The 15,519-nt window shown below is 36.8% G+C and overlaps 1 protein-coding gene across 1 annotated transcript in view; it reads right to left on the reverse strand.

Annotated features, from left to right (window-relative positions):
• The window catches only part of CUBN (cubilin), a 271,217-nt gene that overhangs the window by 20,670 nt on the left and 235,028 nt on the right, over positions 1–15,519 (reverse strand). The window contains exon 60 of the mRNA XM_090268020.1: positions 5,166–5,374. Coding sequence (XP_090124146.1) covers positions 5,166–5,374 — 209 coding nt within the window. The remainder of the gene's footprint in view (positions 1–5,165; positions 5,375–15,519) is intronic.

The raw sequence follows: 15,519 nt of genomic DNA on the forward strand, positions 1-15,519 counted from the left end.
CTGGCAGAGACATGCCAGCTAGGGTCCCAGTTCTGAGCGTTGTCTGACATTTCAGTCACTGACCATAACAGATGAGAAACTTGACCAATCGACAAATTGGTGCCAGGAAGCTGGGCACACTCTGCATAGCTTGTAGCCCCTCTGTCTTTTCTTCCCTTTGGTAGCCAGCCTTCACTGGAAGCTTGCTTTGTGGTATTCTTCCAAAGCTTGGCTCAGTGAGTGATCCCATCTAAGAAGACTTTCCTAACCCTAGAATGATATCATTCTCTCTTCTGTTCTACTTCTCTATGTCGTTCATATTTATCATTTTGTCACGTTGTATAATAATTTCTGTGCTTCCATGTCTAGTCTCCTCACTCCACAGTTCCTTGAGGAACTGTAGTTTTACCTTTCCATATCTCTAGTGCAGGCAACAATACACAGCACAGAATGATGACACATGACTCTTTATGGAACAGATGTGATTTGATTTCAAAAGCAACCATTCAGTGAAATGCACAATTCACTATGTATCTTAATAATTTTCCAAGTAAACCCTTTTAAAAACAATAGAGATATAATTATGGATGAATAATGGAACTGGCAAGTTTTCACTTATGTATCTACCTACAGAATTGAATTAAGATAGCTTTTCTAAAAAGTGGTTTGATTATAATATCTAAGAAACAATCTAAAAGGAATCAAATGTCCCATTTATAACAGAGACTCTCTTTAGTAAAGATACCTCCAGGCTTCCCATTCCAAAGACTGTTCTTTGATGTGCCCATTTAGTGTAAGCTGAAAAGGTTGCCAAGTGAGGAAAATTGCTTTTCGAAGAATAACAATAAAAGTAGATCTGAACAGAATTTTTTCTCTTTTTTAATTACAACTCAAAACTAGAAAATAACCCCTTGTTTTCAATATTGCTATTTCTGTCCTAAAATTACTAGTTGTTTTAATGACATTATCAAATCACAATCCTCTATATAGAAATGGATCTTAAGAATAAATCTTATCAACCTTCTTAGCAGGACTAAACCCAAAATACCTTATATGAATTTATATTTAAAATAATATATATGTAAGTCAATTATTTTTAATATGTTAATATTAAGAAATATTTCTTGATATTTATTAAGAAATATTTCTTAATATTTAATATTAAGAAAAGGAGATTGTACAACCTCATGCCCATCTGTAATTTTACAAAGGGAAAAATAAAGAAATAAATTTGTTTACAAATTATGTCAGGCACAGTGCTGAACACTAGCATACATTATCTTTATCCTCAGAATTACCTTGCAAGATCGGTATGGCTCTGTGGTCTTTTCATTTGTTTTTTAATAGATGCAGTGATACAATCAGAGAGACATGAAATTTGTTGGGTGGCAAAATTGGGTTTGAGTCCAAATTATCTTCCTCTAATACTTATTACCTTTTTGTAAAATCAAGGTAACTCTTGAACTGTTTTGGACATCAGCTTTTCTGCTGCTCCCAGCCATTTTGGTCTCATTTTAGGAAGGAAGAATTCAACCTAAACTGACATTTCTTGTTATCTCTAGTTTTTCAGGAACTCCCTCTGATCCTGCTTTTGTGCCAGTACTTTATTTAAATGGTTGTCATCCAATCCAATGAGTTTTTCCTTCATCTTAACCTTTCCTGGCCTCTAATTTACAATTCAAAAGTACTGCCTACCCATCCTTGGGAAAAGACTCTCACCTTGCTGGGACACTACACTATTCCTGGTTGTTTTTGGTATTTTTGCCTTTTGTTCTCCAGCTGCCTCACTGTGAACCTTTCCAGGAATTGAGGGGAGCCTGGCTTTCCAGCCCCAGGCTGACCCCCTAAAAGAAAGCTCTGGTTCCCCTGATTTCAGAAGTGTTCTTGTGCTGTCTCCTTTCCTGTCTGTTTGCTTGCTGGTTCAGTCCATCCTCTGCCCGCAGCAATGCCATCAGTCTGCCCTGCTGTGATCCAGCCCGCCCATCAGTTACAAATGAATGGTCTATTCCTGGCAGCAAGGACTTACGCTCTCCCAATGAAAAGGGGAAACCGAGGAGACCATATATAATTTAGTGCTCAAATGTGTGTTTCACCTGTGACTTTTTCTTCCCTCTTTTAAGGAAAACAATTTCTTTAAAATTTAACATGATTTTCAACTTAAAAGTTTCTCTTGCACCAGGCTTGTCATCTGTACCATCTCTGTACCCTCCTGACATGACGGTAACCTCTCCTTGGGGCACTAACTCCAGACTCTCCCTGTGACAATTCACCCTGAATCCTGATTCCAGATTAGACTCCTTAAATTCCGCTTTCAATATACCACTCTCTGGAAAACCTCCAATCACTCCGTACTTTTAACTGCATAAAATCTAAATTCATTAGTTTGACTTTCAAGATCCTTCGGTCTGAGCATTCCTCCACTTACATGATCTTGTTTCTTGCTACTCTTTAGCAATATTCTGCTCTAACAAAGCCAGCCTCGTTGCTCCTTTTCAAGAACATGCGCGTTCCAATTTCTATGCCTTCCTTTATGCTCACCTGGCCTAGAATGCCTTCTCTCCTGACTCGAGTAAGGTTTTCCCCTCACTCTAAGAGTCTGTCTTGTTCACACCAGACTATCCTGAACTTTCCAACCTTTCAAACTTGCACATTGCTTCAATCCTGCATTCAATGCATTAGCTAGCACTTAAATATGACTATCCTGATTGCTTATTATAGACTTGCCTAGCCATCCCTTAACTTGGTAAACAGATTTAGCCTCCTCAGGGTCAGAAGTCTTGCCATGCTCACACTTTCCCCTCCCCCACAAGAATATAGTAGTATATATTGATTGACACTACTTAGAACTCTAAATTTAAATTCATATAGCTAGAGACTTCCGGCCAAGATGGAGGCTTAGACGGACGTGCTAGGTCTCCCTCTACAACTAGAGAGGAATACAACTACTTCAAAACAAAGGATAACTAGAAATTCCAGAAAATAAAACTACACGGAAGCCCAACATATGAAGTTATAAACCAGCGGCGCCCTTTGGGCAGGTAAGAGCAAAAGAGGGCGGCGCTGTTTGCGTTCGCACCTGGGACAGCGGCGGGGAGAACAATCCCGGCTGCAGTCGAACCCCCGGCAGCTCGCGACCCCAACGCTGGGGAAAGCAGCCACCACATCGCCTTGAACAGTGAGGCCCAGGGGGGCGGGAGGACGGATCCCGGTCTCCTAGCAGAATAACTGTGTGAATCCATCTTGGACCCCCGCCCCCAAAGAAAGCGCCACAGGGCTGCGAAATAGGTCGCGGACAGTCACCAGTTGCTGGATTGTGACGACAAAGCACCACGGCACAGCAAGAAAGGCTGCCGAACGGCGCCGGTTGCTGGGTCATTACGAGTACACAGGCACTGCCCCCTACAGCCGGCCCAAGAAAACAAAACGCATCTGTCAAAATGAGGCAGACAACTATAGAAATCCCGGTGGCACAGCTCACCAGGCAACAGATGGAGAACCTGACAGATGAACAGATAAGAAACCTGTCAGATGCTCAGTTCTGGGCCATTGTTATCAGGTGGCTTACAGAATTCACAAAAGATCTGGAAAAAGATAAGAAAGAAGCGAAAAACACTCATAACGAAAGGAACAAAACCACATACGAGACAGATGGTGAGGAAAAAAAATCCAGAGTTCATTTCAACAAACTGGAATATGGAGAAGGAACAAGCAGTCAACCAATGCAGAGAGAGGAAATGGGAAGCAACGATGAGAGGATCAGAAACCTCTGGGACAGCTATAAAAGGCCCAACATAAGAATCATTGGTTTGCCAGAGAGCGAGGAAGATGAACTAGAACTTGAAAAATTGAGTGAAAATATAATAAAGGAGAACTTCCCAGACTTGGGGAAGGGAATAGACTTGCAGGTCCAGGAAGCAAGGAGAGTTCCCAAGAGACTGGACCCAGGGAGAACCACTCCAAGACACATTATAATCAAAATGTCAAAAATTAAAGATAAAGAGAGAATCTTAAAAGCAGCAAGAGAGAAGAAAAGAATTATGTACAAAGGGGTCCCAATTAGACTATCAGCTGACTTCTCAAGGGAGACCCTGCAGGTAAGAAGGGACTGGCAAGAAATATTCAAAGTAATGAAAATCCAAAACCTACAACCACGAATACTCTATCCAGCGAAATTGTCATTCAGAATAGAAGGACAGAGAAAGTGTTTCCAGGACAAAATAAAACTGAAAGAGTTCATTAGATCCAAACCACTGTTATATGAGATGTTAAAGGGACTGGTTTAGAAAAAGGAGGGTCAAGACAATGAAATCTAAAATGAAAACTGCATCACAAGAAACAACAGAAGCTAGGGAATTGAAACAAAGGCAAACTAAACAGGCAACGAGAGTGGAAAAAGAACTATAGGTACGGGGAACATATTGGGGGGAGGTCAACAGGGAGGGGGAATGGGGAGAGGGAGGGAGATGATATAGGAATTAAGGATCATGGTAGGAGGGAATGGAATAGACAGAGAGAGGTTGAGAAGAACTGTATGCACAACTAATGGACATGATCTAAAAGGGGGGGACAACTGGAGGGAGGGGGGCCACCGGGTGGAGGGGAGCAGAGGGAAGGGAAATTGGCACAAATGTAATATTATAATCAATAAAACACATTAAAAAAAAAAGAAAAAGAAATCAAAAAAAAAATTCATATAGCTAGATAGGTACAATAGTTTAATATTGAAGAGTCATTAAAAATTGAGAAGTCTCTTGATTTATTTTTAGTGAGACTTAGAACTAAAATATTTTCCACATCTAAAGTTAATATAAAAAGTGAATATATAAACTTTAAAAATAGATAAATTAAGGGGTGATTATTTTTATGCAGGGTTTGCCAAAAGTCCTTTGAGTATTTTTTTCTATATAAGTTCATCCACAGATCATCTTCTGACGAGGCATGGATAAACAGTGCATCTTAGAGCAAAAGTTAGATGCTACACAAAGTTTTTGATTCACCCATATTAAAGATTAATTTGATATGAAGATACAGAATATGTACCATTATACATCATATTCTTGAAGAATTTGTCATTTTAAAACTTAGTGGTACTCACAATTTTTAAAACTTCCTGTGTGGTTTAAAATGGAACATACCATGTGACAGTATAGATTAGAATACTGTGCTAAGAAATATAGCAGCCTTACCTTTACATAATCATAAACGCATCTTCGCATGACAGATACTGACTCCAGAGAAAATGTATTGAAGGTGAATTTAATTACTTTGTTTACAGGTGCAATTATGAACCATATGCAGTTTAAATTCTTGTCATATCTTCCATTGGAATCAGAATCAGGAGACACAAAGGTGTGATTTGAGCCTGTCAGATAACCACCACATCCTTGCCGAGGCCCTGTGTTAAAACAAAGACATCACTAAGCAGGTAGAAGAGAACAGATCTTAAATTCTGCATGGAGGCTTTAAAAAATCATATCATTTCTATTTTCTCCCATACTTTATAAACATTATCAGCCTGTTCACTGAGCTTCGGTGGGCTTACGCAGGTGTTGTTATTTGCCTTAAGTTCTTTCTTACCTCTTTCCACTCCGCTCCTTTTGCCAACCCCTCAGTCCATTTCTTCTCACTCACACACAGTTGCTTAGAAAAGCAAGTGACCAGAATGGTTCTATGAGCATTTTTAGACCTGCTGATGTGATTTATTAATGATTTCTCCAACCTCAAAAAACCCAATTTTATAAAAAACAGTGTTTTGCATAATAAAACTGGTGGAAACTGTGAACATGTTTTAATTTTATGGTTTTGTTTTATGAACATTATCCAATTAAAAATTGAACTTATGAAGAATTTACCCAACATGCTAAGAAAATTTGCTCCTAACAAACCATTTATTTAAATAATCTGTTAGAAAGAGGCTGACAGGCATTTAACACTATGGTTCAGTTTATATTAAACCACATTCTATATGTAATTGTTTCTCCCCCCCCCCCCTCAAAGAAGGGAAAGCTAAAGAAGGCCTTCACTGAAGAAAAAAAATCTACTTTAAAATAAAAACTTTGAAATTCAGAATAAAAAAAGAGATTAAAAATATCCCTGATATACCTAAATGATCTAGTATGAAAAGAATATGGAAAAACCTCAGAACATTGGACTTAGTTTCATTCACTCTGCAGCCTAAGCCAACACCTCAGAAATGATGTAAGAAGAACATAACGGAAAGAAAAACTGGATAATTTCAAAAGAAACAGTGAGGATGAATTAAGCTCAAAATAGCCCTAAGAACACTGGGGATTGAATAGGCGCTCAAAGTAATATCCATAAAGCTTGCACTCTACACAAATATAGATCATTACTACTTTCAAAGTTAAATTTCACTGACATTGGCCTTCACCAATTTTTCTCATTTCATTTATTTAGCTGTTAAAAGTGAAAGAGTTGCTTTCAACATTAGGGGGCACTAAGATTTTGGACTTGGGGCTTGGCCGGAAATACGCACAATGGCAACCCTCCTCCAACACAAAAGATATCCACTCGCAGTGCTTTTCAGGAGAGATGCATTATTTTGTAGGTCAGACTGTCTTGGTCATAGTTCTAAGTCAGGTCAAATTATAGATTATTTGCACAGATGTTTACTGGGACTGAAATGCTTCCAAAAGCCCCATTTTCTGATATTTCCATATATGGTATTTAGGACAAAATTATTCTGAAATCAAAGCAATGCACAATGCTTTGTGACATAACTCTAATACTTCTTTTCATAGTAAACAGGCCTGTGAAGTAAAAAAAGAATTGGAGTTTGCACAGCCCTTATTTTGGTATCAACTAATTGTTACTTAAGGAAGCCACTTAAGCTTATTGACATATAAAGCAGGGAAGGACAATTACTTAGGGTATTAATGAATTAATAACTTTATTTATTCAATAAATATTGTTTTAATATTCAAAAAATATATTTAGTATTGAGGTAGGAAAAAGATGAATAGTAGTCTAATAACAATGATAGGACATAAGTAATGACAGTACAATTTAGAAACTGATAGGTGCCATAGAAGAGGCAGGAAAGGTTTGTGAGTTTTGCAAGAAGTGGGGAATTACTTCAAGCTATAAGGATCTAAAATGTTTAAGGAGGAAGTGACATTTGATCTGGATCTTGAAGGATAAATAGGACAAAGACCATATAGAGATGGGGTTGGTACTGGCAATTACAGGCTGACAGAACCTCAGAAATAAATGCTAAGTATGCACAGGAAAGCATAATTCTGTCTGTAAAGACAATAGAGAACTTGAAAGAATAGTGAGAAGTAAGATTAGGAAACAGATGGGCTGTTCTATAGAGGGCCTCCATGTCAGAGCATTAAATTTGACATTTAGACTTCATTCTGTGGACAAAGGGGTCCACTTGAAAGGTTTTTGATCAGGTAAGTGGTAGGGTCAGAACGCACTATCTAGTCAAATCTGATATAAAATTGTACCTGGTAGTATGGGACTAGCAGAAATGACACCAAGTAGGGGGACACCACCCTGGTTTGGGCTGGAGGCAGCAAGGGGAGAGGAAGAGTTGGAGGTTTGTATATAGGAAAATGGGGTTGTTTGACTATTTTATTAAACATCAGCTCTAGAAAACTAAGTGCTATCTTTTAAAATTCAAGCTATATATTTTATCACTACTTGTTTATTAATTGTTACTGATAAGTTAGTAAGGGCAGAATGACAGCTGTAGTTGGGCACATTAAGTGCCATTAAACACACTTATTTTTCTACCATCTAGTGAATTCCCATCCATCAGCATTTCCTTCATCAGTCAAGTTGCATCAGAAGCACTCTGTAATGTCACTCTAATCTTCTTCCCCAAATTGGAAACACTTCTGACAGAAGAGCTATTTCTCCAGAGAAAGAAATACTACTACTACTACTACTACTACTACTACTACTACTACTACTGCTACTGCTACTACTACTACTAACTAACAATAATAATGTCACCAGACAGAAAGACCCTTCCTCCAGGGACCCCAGAGCAAGAATCCAGACATCATAGTCATGTACTGGCATAGACTGAATGATAGATCAGATGATTCTCAATTCTCCATTCTCTCTGTCTTCAGTTTTTCTCTTTGAAGTGCACTAGAATGGACAGAGGATATATTTCTGTCCACTTGATGTTAGGCTTGGCCATGTGACTTGCTTTAGACATTGGAATATTGGTGGTCATGAAGAGGAAAGAGGTCTTAAATAGACTTGTATTTTTGCTTGGCCTTTTGTACTCCCATGGTTCACCCAGAGCTCATGCCCTAGGTGACTGCTGGTAAAAGAGAAAGTAGATGTAGAGCTCACCTGAACCCAGCTTGAAGTCTAGGGCCAAGTACATTTAACCTGCAAGCAAAACAGTCTGCAGACCCATACATGATAAAAATAAATGCTTTGAGTGTAAACCACTAATATTTGATGGTTTGTTATGTGCCCTTATTGTGGTAATAGCTGACTAATAAATAGCTTGGGTTATCAAACTGCAATGAAGCACATTGCTTAATTCTTAAAATACACACACAAAATTTAAAAATTGAAAAACTAAGATCACAGATAATCCTTTCCAAAATAGTCAAATAATTAAGTAAATAAAACATTATATGACTGAATAACCATATTTTTTTTGCGCTATAAGATGCATCTGACCATAAGACACATCTAAGTTTAGAGGAGGAAAACAAGAAAAAAAAATTCTGAACCAAATGGTGTACTAAAATATTTAATAAAATGTAACAAAATAATATTTCAACCATGTAAAGTGAACAGCAGTCAACAGTGGTATTAAGGACCATAATCACTGTCATTAACAAATGAGAGACTTTAAGGTTCAAGTACTCTTCTAGTTTTCTGGGAATCCCAAGAACTCATCTCTAGTGTCAGAATTTATGACGTTCAGCTGCTCACAATCACTGATATCACCTTCTTCACTGTCTTCATACTGACCAGATGCCCTGAGATTAAGCAGTAAAGTGGGACATTTAAGCATCCCCAGGGGTTTTGTGTGGGCCTATCACTTCCTCTTCTAACAGCTGTCACCACCACTGACAGACAGGTCAGGTAATACACATCTTGGTCTGTGATGCAATATTCCCTCCATAAGATGCACAGACAAATCCCCCCCCCCACTTTCTTTGGGAAAAAAGTGTCTTACAGAACAAAAAATATGGTATATAACTCATATATGATTATGAGCAAATATATTATATGAGTGAATACTCAAATGATTGAAGTAAATGTATGAGTAATATGAGTAAAGTAACATAAGTAAATGTCTTCTGGTTTTCGTATGATATAGGAAATTATTATTATTGCTCTGATCCCCCCACTCTTTTAAAAAATTTTTCCAATTACACTTCACATTCAATATTATTCTGTATGTTCCACCCATTTTTATAATTAAACAATACAAATGTTCTGTGCTTTTGTTCATCCTATGGCAAAACATGTGTCTTTGGGAAATATAAAGATGAATATTAACAAAAGAAGGGTTTCCCACAAAAAAGTACTACTGCCATATTATATTGCTATATTTTGACAATAATTGAGTAGAATAGGAGCACTTTGACTATGAAATAGTTTCATACATAAAAAAATAATATTTACTGATAAATACATTGGTATTTTATTATAAAATGCCTTTTAAAAAAACGAGTATAAGACCTTAACCTTGACATGTGGCTTAGCATCATAAATCCATCATCTTCCTTGTTACTACACAGTAAGTGCCATTAAACACACTTATTTTTCTACCATCTAGTGAATTCCCATCCATCAGCACCTCCTTCATCAGTCAGCTTGCGTCAGAAGCACTCTGTAATGTCACCCTAACCTTCTTCCCCAAATTGGAAACACTTCTGACAGAAGAGCTATTTCTCCAGAGAAAGAAAATGTTTGGCTACAAAACTATTGGAAATAAAAACCCATAGTAAGCAGTGAGATCTGGGTCAAGATCTACTTAATTAAAAATCAGTAACTGAATTCTAAATTACTTCTCTCCAGTTATTAAACTTCAGAGTGAAGCTCAAGCCAGGATAAATCTGATAAGGTAAGAAGTAGCTATATTATCTAAGCAAAAAAATAAATATTGAAGGCTTTGTGGAGTCACATACAATTCTAAATAGTTATTTTGAGAATTGAAATTTTTGTGATGGACATTACATGTGGCTAATATTTTGTTGAAGTCATCTGGATAGCATCTCTCTCCATCGCTAGACACCTACTGCTCGGACAAATGGTGGGTCGCTGGCATACCTACAATAAGGAGTGGCCTGACTGCAGGCATCTGCCTGTTCCCCAGTGGGCCAGCTGCAGCTAGCTGTAGGTTGTAGTTGAAGAAACTTCAGTTTTGCACAGGACATGAAAAAATTGAAAGCTGTTGCCTTAGAGAACTGGGGGTGAACCAAGGGAGCTTGTTATTTTGAAAGCTGTATGTAGTGTATAACTGCCCTAAAGCAGCTGAATCCACTTTAAAAATTTAACTAGGTTCCAGATGAACCCGTTTTGTCTCTTTCTCTAAAAGTACATTGAATTGCCCTGGCCAATGTGGCTCAGTGGGTAGAAGCATTGTACTGTAACCAAGAGGTTGTGGTTCCATCCCTGGTGCTGGCAAGTACGGGAGACAACCAATCGATGCTTCTCTCTCATACCAATGTTCCTCTCTCTCCTTTCCCCTCCCTCTAGAAGCAATGAAAAAAATGTCCTCTGGGAAGGGTAAAAAAAAAAAAAAAGTAAGTTGAATGTATTATTTCACTCCCTAACTTCCATCATATGCATCCTTTAAGGTATTATATTTATGTTACACACAAAAAATTTTCTTAATGGTTTTTGTAATATGAGTTGCATGATTTTTTCCTGGTTGTTTTTACTAACATCACTTGATTTGACTTATTTTAGATATCCTAATTTGAAACCCAAACTAATTTAACTTAGAATGCATATTTAGTCTGGTAATATTTGGGAAGCATAAAACTAAATTACTAAAAGAAAGGTAATTTATTAAAAGAAAAGTAATTCCAGCAGCTAATCAGTAGCTAAAGTCATGAGAAAAAGAGCAAAGGAATGTATAAGAAACTTAGAATAATAATAATTTTATTATCTTTTAATTTATTTTGCTTTATTTGGGTATTCCCCTGGCTGGTTTGGCTCAGTGGATTGAGCGTCGGCCTGCGAGCTAAGTGTCGCTGGTTCGATCTTCCAGTCAGGGCACATCAGAGAAGGAAAACTCTGACTCCAAAAAACCTCCGCTGCCTTGCGGCATACCTCTTCAGGGGAAAGGCTAGGGGAGTAAACCCCGACAGAAAATCCGGAGCCGGAGTCCCTAAGGCGGTTTGACGTTGTAGTCATCACCGGCAACTCCTGCGGCGCACCTGAAGCCAAGCTGTATTGACTCCGTCTTTCCCTTGGACCCTTCAGCTGCGAAGAGAGGGGGGGTCTGCTGCATGGGCAACAGCAGACCCTCCATATCACCCCGCCCAGGCTCTGTAGCTTCAGCTTCACTGGAGAGGACACTCCAGCGTCATCGCAAGATGTCGATTCAACACGGGAGGAGACAGATACCGTGTCACTCCCAAGTCGGACTGCACAGCCATTCTCGGCGATGCAGATAGACTCTTAAGAAGCTACACCATCGTCTCTCGAGACAGACGGCTGCCGACGATTTGGGTATTATTGAAAATACCATAAGTATCCATGATTAGTCCCAGGGCATTTCATGAGGATCATTCTTGCCAACTTTGAAATTTAAAAAATGATTTACTAAGGAAAATGATATGATCATACCAGCTGATGCAGAAAAAGGATTTGACAAGATCTAACACACATTCATGATAAAAACATGTAGCAAACCAGGAATAAAAAGGAATTTTCTCAACTGGATAAAGAGTATCTACAAAGATTCCACAGCTAATATGATATTTAATGGTGAAAAACTAAATGCTTTTCTTCCAAGATTAGAAACAAGGCAAGAATATTTTTTTCTCACTACTCTCATTTAGCATAGTACTGGAAGTTCTTGCCAGTGTAGTAGGCAAGGAAAACAATATATACACTGGAAAGAAAAAAGTAAAATTGCCAGTATTTGTAGATGTAAAAATCCCAAGGAATGCACAAAAATTCCTAGAACACTTACAGTAAATTCAGCAAAAACGTTGGATATAAGAACAATACACAAAAATCAATCACATTTATATATACTAACAATAAACATGTGGAAACCAAAATTAAACACTCAATTACTCCAAAGAAAATGTTATATTTAGGTATACACAATGAAACATATATGGAATCTGTTTGCTAAAAATTACAAAATGATAAAAGAAATTAGAGAAGATCAAACCAAATGAAGAGCCATATGTGTTCAAGGAATGGAAAACTCAACATAATAAAGATGACAATTATTTCCAAATTGATGAATAAGTATAAAGCAATTTCTATCACCCAGCAAGAGTTTTCTGTCAACATAAAAAGTTTATATGAAGTTTTCATGGAAGGGCACAGGCCTTTGAATAGCTAAAACAATCTGGACAAAGAAGAATGAAGTAGCAGCATCAGTCTATCTAATATTAAGGCTTAGTGTATAGCAATAGTAATCGAAACAGTGTAATATTGGTGGAGGTTTAGTCACTTAGATCAATGGAACAGAATAGAGGACCCAGAAAGAGACCCTCCTCACAAATATGCCTGACATGTTTTCCAAAGTTGCAAAAGCAACTTAACAGTGGAAAAAGAGCCCTTTCAACAAATGGTGCTAGAGCAATTGGACATCTAAAGGTGAAAAAAGCTAGCTCCAACCTTATTCTCAGACATTAAACAAAAATTACATCAAAATGGATCATAAACATAAAATGAAAGATATAAACCATGAAACTTTTATATGAAATCATAGCAGAATATCTTTAATAGTTCAGGACAGGCAAAGAGTTCTTAGCATTAACACCAAAAACACTATATATATATATAGATATCTATATATATATATAAAGTTGATAACCTGGGCTTTATCAAAAATAAAAACTTTTGTGCTAAGAAAGGTCTTGTTAAGAGGATGAAAAGTTAAGCTATGAATTGGGAGAAAATATTTGTAAACCACATAAAACTACTATTTCAGAATACATAAAGAACTCTCAAAACCCAATAGTAAACAAAACAAAAATCCAATTAGAAAATAGCAAAAGATATAAACAGATATTTCAGAAAAGATGATTTACATATGAGAAAAGAGCACATAGAAATTGTTTAGCATTAAGGAAATGTGAATTAAACCACATTGTCACCTGGAATCCTGGCCAAAGTAGTTAGTCTCACACACACACACACACACACACACACAGAGCTCATTGTAGAATAAGGCACTCTACAATGGGATGGTGGGGCTTGGGAGTTTCAAGTATGGATAGCACAGAGAGTACTCTTCAGTGACTTTCTAACCAAAATGACAGAAAACAGATGACAATGGAATAGCATCTTAGTGCTGAATAAAATAAATGCCAAATTATAATTCTACATCCAGAAAAAAATCCCACAAAATTGAAGATAAAGACTTTTTCAACAAAACAACAAAAAATTTGAACCAGAAGTTTAGCAATAAATTAAAAATAAACTAAATGGAATTCTAAAAGAAAGAAATTGATCCCATATGGAAGCATAGAAAATTCAAGAAGAAAAAATAAAAAACAATGGTAAATGTATGTAATTACTAATTGCATAAAACAATAAAAATGCTTTATTGCTTAAAATATACATATAATTAATACAGTTAACATTAATAGCACAAAACAGGAAGTGGGTAAATGAAGTTAAAATGTTTTAAGGTCCTTGCACTTACCATGAAGTAGTAAAGAACTAGTTTTAAGTTAGACTCTAATGAGTCAAGAGTGAATATTATAATCTTTAAAGTAACATCCAAAAGAAGAGTGAAACAATATTTAAGTAATAATTTTTAAAGAGTATAAAAACTGATCAATTCAAAAAGGTGAGAAAAAGTAATTAAAAAAAACGTACGAAAAGGTTGGACAAAAAGGATCCAAGTAATATAATGACCTGTTTAAATCCAATAATATTTGTAATTTTATTTGTTATAAACACATTAAATTCTTCAATTGAAAGATAAAGAAAAACAAAATCCAAACATATTCTTTGAGATAGGAAAAGATTGACAGTGAAGAAGTTGAACAATATATACCATGCAAACATGAATTGAAAGAAAGTTAGGGAAGCTGTACTATATTGAAGAAAGACAGTAAGGCAAGAAGCATTAAAAAAGGAAATTGCAGTATGATACAAGTTAATTCATTGAGAAGATATAATGATTTTTTAAGTATATTTTATTGCTTATGCTGTTATAGTTGTCCCAACTTTTTCCCCTTTGCCCCTATCCACTCAGTATCCCCTTCTGGCCAGCAATCTCCCCCAACTTGCTTCATGTTCATGGGTCAGTCATGTGTATAAGTTCTTTGGCTTCTCTCTTCCCTATACTATTCTTAGCATCCCCTTGTCTATTTTGTTCCTGACAATTATGCTTCTTAATCTCTGCACCATTAACTCCTCTCTCCCCCTCCCCCCTCCTAGCTGATAACCCTCCAAATGATTCCCATACCTATGATTCTGTTCCTGTTCTGGTTGTTTGCTTAGTTTGTTTTTGTTTTTTAAGATTCAGTTGTTGATAGTTGTGAATCTGTTGCCTTTCTAAAGTTTATGGTTTTGGTCTTTTTCTTAAATAAGTCCCTTTAATAGTTCATGTAATAATGACATGGTGATGATAAATTCCTTTAGTTTTACCTCGTCTGGGAAGCACTTTATCTGCCCTTGCATTCTAAATGATAGCTTTGCTGGATAGAGTAGCCATGGCTGTAGTCCTTGGTTTTCATCACATTGAATACTTCTTGCCAGTCCCTTCTTGCCTGCAAAGTTTCTTTTGAGAAATCAGCCGACAGTCTTATGGGAACTCCTTTGTGGTAACTCTCTGCTTTTCTCTTGCTGTTTTTAAGATTCTCTCTTTATCTTTAACCTTTAGCATTTTAATTATGATGTGTCTTGGTGTGGTCCTCTTAGGGTCTAGCTTGTTTGGGACTCTGTGCTTCCTGGACTTGTAGGTATATTTCCTTTGCCAAATTAGGGAAGTTTTCTTTCATTATTTTTTCAAATAAGTTTTCAATTTTTTGCTCTTCCTCTTCTTTTTCTGGCATCCTTATAATTCAGATATTGGTACATTTAAAGTTGTCCCAGAGGTTCTTAAGCCTCTCCTCATTATTTTGCATTTTTGTTTCTTCATTCAGTTCTGGTTGAATGTTTATTTCTTCCTCTTGTTACAAATTGTTAATTTGAATTTCAGCTTCCTTCCCTTCACTGATGGTTCCTTATATATTTTTCTTTACTTCACTTTGTGTAACCTTCATTTCTTCCCTTATTTTTTTAGTGTATTGAGTTCTCTAAGCATCCTGATCACCAATATTTTGAACTCTGTACCACGTAGGTTGGTTATCTCCATTTCATTTAGTTCCTTTTCTAGAGTTTTGG

The sequence above is a fragment of the Furipterus horrens genome, unplaced genomic scaffold (assembly GCF_987537825.1).
Source record: "Furipterus horrens unplaced genomic scaffold, mFurHor1.1.pri manual_scaffold_2, whole genome shotgun sequence".
In the NCBI taxonomy this organism is placed as follows: domain Eukaryota; kingdom Metazoa; phylum Chordata; class Mammalia; order Chiroptera; family Furipteridae; genus Furipterus; species Furipterus horrens.